The sequence below is a fragment of the Triticum aestivum genome, chromosome 1A (assembly GCF_018294505.1).
Source record: "Triticum aestivum cultivar Chinese Spring chromosome 1A, IWGSC CS RefSeq v2.1, whole genome shotgun sequence".
Taxonomy (NCBI): Eukaryota; Viridiplantae; Streptophyta; class Magnoliopsida; order Poales; family Poaceae; genus Triticum; species Triticum aestivum.
Genome location: NC_057794.1, coordinates 528,305,714 through 528,309,167, shown reverse-complemented (window position 1 = coordinate 528,309,167; position 3,454 = coordinate 528,305,714). Strand labels below are relative to the sequence as shown.

At 50.8% G+C, this 3,454-nt stretch overlaps 1 protein-coding gene across 1 annotated transcript; it reads right to left on the bottom strand.

Moving 5' to 3' along the window:
* Positions 1-272: 272 nt before the first annotated feature.
* Positions 273-2,400, bottom strand: LOC123176131 (uncharacterized). The gene is made up of 2 exons (XM_044590518.1): positions 1,617-2,400; positions 273-1,311 (listed from the first exon to the last, which is right to left on the bottom strand). The coding sequence occupies exons 1-2, from the start codon at positions 2,276-2,278 to the stop codon at positions 714-716; spliced, it is 1,260 nt and encodes a 419-aa protein (XP_044446453.1). The 5' UTR covers positions 2,279-2,400; the 3' UTR covers positions 273-713.
* Positions 2,401-3,454: the final 1,054 nt, after the last annotated feature.

Sequence of the window (3,454 nt, the reverse complement as noted above, 5' to 3'; positions counted from 1 at the left end):
ACTTTGACTAGATCTGGAAATTATTTGTTTTAGTGTAATCGTTTGCATTACTATGCAATTCAATATGTTTCCATCGACAGGGTAATTTTGCTTCCATGTTGATTAAAATTTGCTTCAACATAACCGAAAAAAGTGTCCAATAAACTGCATGGTTTTTTTGCGATTCAGTAAACTGCATGTTATGAGCATCACAATATTGCTTCAATCAACTATTGTTTGTTTCCATAAAACAAATTCACTCTAGCAATCACATGTTTGGCTCCAACGAAAAAGGAATTTTATTTCCAACAATCTGAAATTTTGCTTCCAAATAATGCCATTTTGTTTAATGCAACAAGCCAACTACAATAGAATATGGTACTAGAATTCAACGGCTACAATGCCAGAACCAAACACTATGTATCCCAAAGCTGAGTAGCCGTACAAAATTGGTCACGATGCATACTGTTAACAAGATAGTAGGGATGTCAACGAGCAATGAGAGTCGTGATGTTGAGAAACATCAGGGATCGATGCTTGGCTTAGGGATCGATGCTTTCGGTGCCTCTCCAGAGGTCATCGAGCCTGCTTCTGCAGAGACCCAATCCGCTGCATGGACCGCCTCCAATTGTGCCGCGCCACTCGCTTCCATCCTGTAAAGCTCCACTCAGGAATAGAGATTATGTTTTAATATGCTTGCATATGGATGTTAAGGAATCCAACGTAAATACATTCTAGAGCTCACTATTGGGTTCTACACTATTTGCTCTCAAGCAGCTCTCTATCCAGCAAGGCGTGTATACACAGGACGATTGTATCCAATCATCGCCATCTACGGGTAAGCACCCCAAATCCTCAACCTTGGAGTTCTTAAGATGGTAGGCCACTACTCTTGTGTCTGATATGTGCAAAAAGATAATCCCCTTGTAAGGATGAAATCCAAGTATCCTCGAAATGTATTTATGGAACTTTTTCTGAACACTAACTTCAGTGGCAGGAGCAGTAGTGGCATCATCGTTGTCTGAATCCCATTCCAGTTTCTCTCTGTCAAGTGTTTCATCATTGTTATCCCTCAAACCTTGCACGAACCAAGAGCCATGACTGTGTTCCCAAGGAAATTTGTCTAGCAACGGCTTGAGGCCAATCTCATGGTTCAACATCCATTCGGTGTGATCAATTGATTCTCTGAGAAACCAAATCTGAAGTTTGCACCAACCACCGACGAATCCATAGTAAACGCCCTTCTCCGATTTTCCCAAATTAATATGTCCGCGTGCTTCATTAATCGGGGGGAGTTCAATTACTCGGTACTTATTATCCTCTAAATCCAATCTGCACAAATAAATAAATTTGTTATTTACTGCACAATGTTAGCTAGCTAGTCACCGTGCATGGTATTGGGTGACCTTTTCTACTCCTCCTTTTCTACTCCCTCCGTCACGCTTTAGAAGGCACACTTGAAAATTCTCTGGGACCTAGGTATACATATAGAAAAAGTATATCGAAGTACTAATTAGCTACTAGAAATAAATGCAATGCGTCATAAACCTTGTCTATTGTGGAAAAACACGCAAATTTAACTGTGCCTTCTAAACTGTGACGGAGGGAGTAAGAAAAATTAGGGAAACAAAACATACCTGATAACAAAAAATATGTTAAGCACATAGAGACGTCCCCGCCAATACACAGATTCATAAGAGTACACGTCTCTCATGAGTAGTAGTATGTTAGGGTCGATCGATCGTGGAGGCATCCCTTCCCTGGTAAAAGATCTCTCCTCCCACCGCCATGTCTTTGACGAGAATGCGCTCATGGTGTAGGGCGACGGGGGCCACTCCGACTTTGGGTTCGAGGGGTCGAAGGCGGCCTCGTTCTGGGACCGGTGGCGAACACACTCCATGAAGAATACCTCAAAGTGTGGCGAGAGCGTTGGATCGTATGCGAGGAAGTCGTGTTTGATGAAGCTCTGATCAGGGTGACACGGTAGACACGCCCACTGCCGCGTGGCCGGATTGGCAACGCCTCCCCAGAGGAGGAGGAGGCCGTTGCAGTGACCCATAATGTGGGACCAGTCATCGTGGACGTCGTCGAGGTAGCTGAGGTTACCTTGGATCTTGCCCGCGACAGAGGGGCGCGAGAGGAACGCCGGGGGAAGGTGATAGCCGTCAACGAAGTTGTAGACGGTGAAGATGCCGGCCAGGGAGAGCGGCAGGAGGTCCTTGCGCAGCAGGCCGTGGGCGTCGACGGCGGCGCACCACCCCTTGCAGACGGAGCGGCAGGCGGCGAGGCTGCGCGGCATCAAGCGCCGAGGACGTCCGCGAGCACGTCGACGGGTAGCAGACCCGCCGGATCCATGGTGTCTGGCGACTGCGCGAGCGGTGCAAAGGAACAGGCAGGCAGGTAGGTAGGGGTCTCGATAGTCTGATGCTTTGCTTCTACCTCGGCTACCAACAAGGGAAGATGTATATACCGAGGGCCAATGGTGGGTGGGTAGTGGGTTAGAGTTCGTTTCAGTTTCACACTCCGATTTGTTTTAATCCGAGTCCGACCCCGTGAAAGGCACCAAAGTGCCAAGGCTCTCCAACCGAGGTTGTAGCAGCAGAGCTATTCCGGACTTATGATCGCGTCATTCCGGCCAAGAAGCTGAAGAAAGCAATCCAGGCTCCGGGCCACTCTTAACAAAAACTCTTCTTCACCCGGCGACCTCCCGTTGCAGAACCTTAGAGCATCTTCAGCCGTTGGCCCCTCAGACGGCGATTTTAACCTCCCCTGTGGGCGAGTTGGCGCTAAAATCGGCGCGGGGCGAGCAGATTCCCAGCCGCTCGTCCCAAGGTCGCCCCAGACGCGTTTTTTATTAAAAAAATCTGAATTCGGCAAAGTTGGCTAAATTCGGCAAAGTACGTCTAAATTCGGCTAACTTGACATTCATATTCAACATGTTCGGCGTTACATAAATTATTAAAAAAAGACGTATACGGGGCGAAGAAGTTGCTGAGCGCGGCGAAGTCGCCGACGTCGCCGCCGCCCTCGTCGTCGGCCTTCTCCTTCTTGATGGCGCGGCCACCCCTGCTGCTGGACCCCTGCCCGGTGTCTTCAAGGCGGACCGGTGGTGGCGGCGTGTCGTCGTCGTCGCTGTCGTCGAGGACGACGACGCCTCCCTTGTCTCGGCCACGGCGCCGGGCTTCGAAGCGCTCGAAGGCGAGTATCTGGCGCTGCAGCTCCGTCTGCGCCCAGTCGTCGCGCGCCCATTTCAGGGCCGCTCGTCGTTGAGCTCCTCCTCCTTGACGCCGTCGGCGAGCCCGGGCTCCGTCCTCACGACGGGGAGCCCCGGCTCCCGCTTGACGGCGGCGAGCCCCGACTCCGTCTTTGGCTTGAGGAAGCGCGAAAGAGCCGAGGAGGAGGTGCGCCAGCCGCCCTCGTTAATGACGATGCCGGCGCTGCGGGTGCGCCGACCGAACGGCGTCTCCGCTGCAGG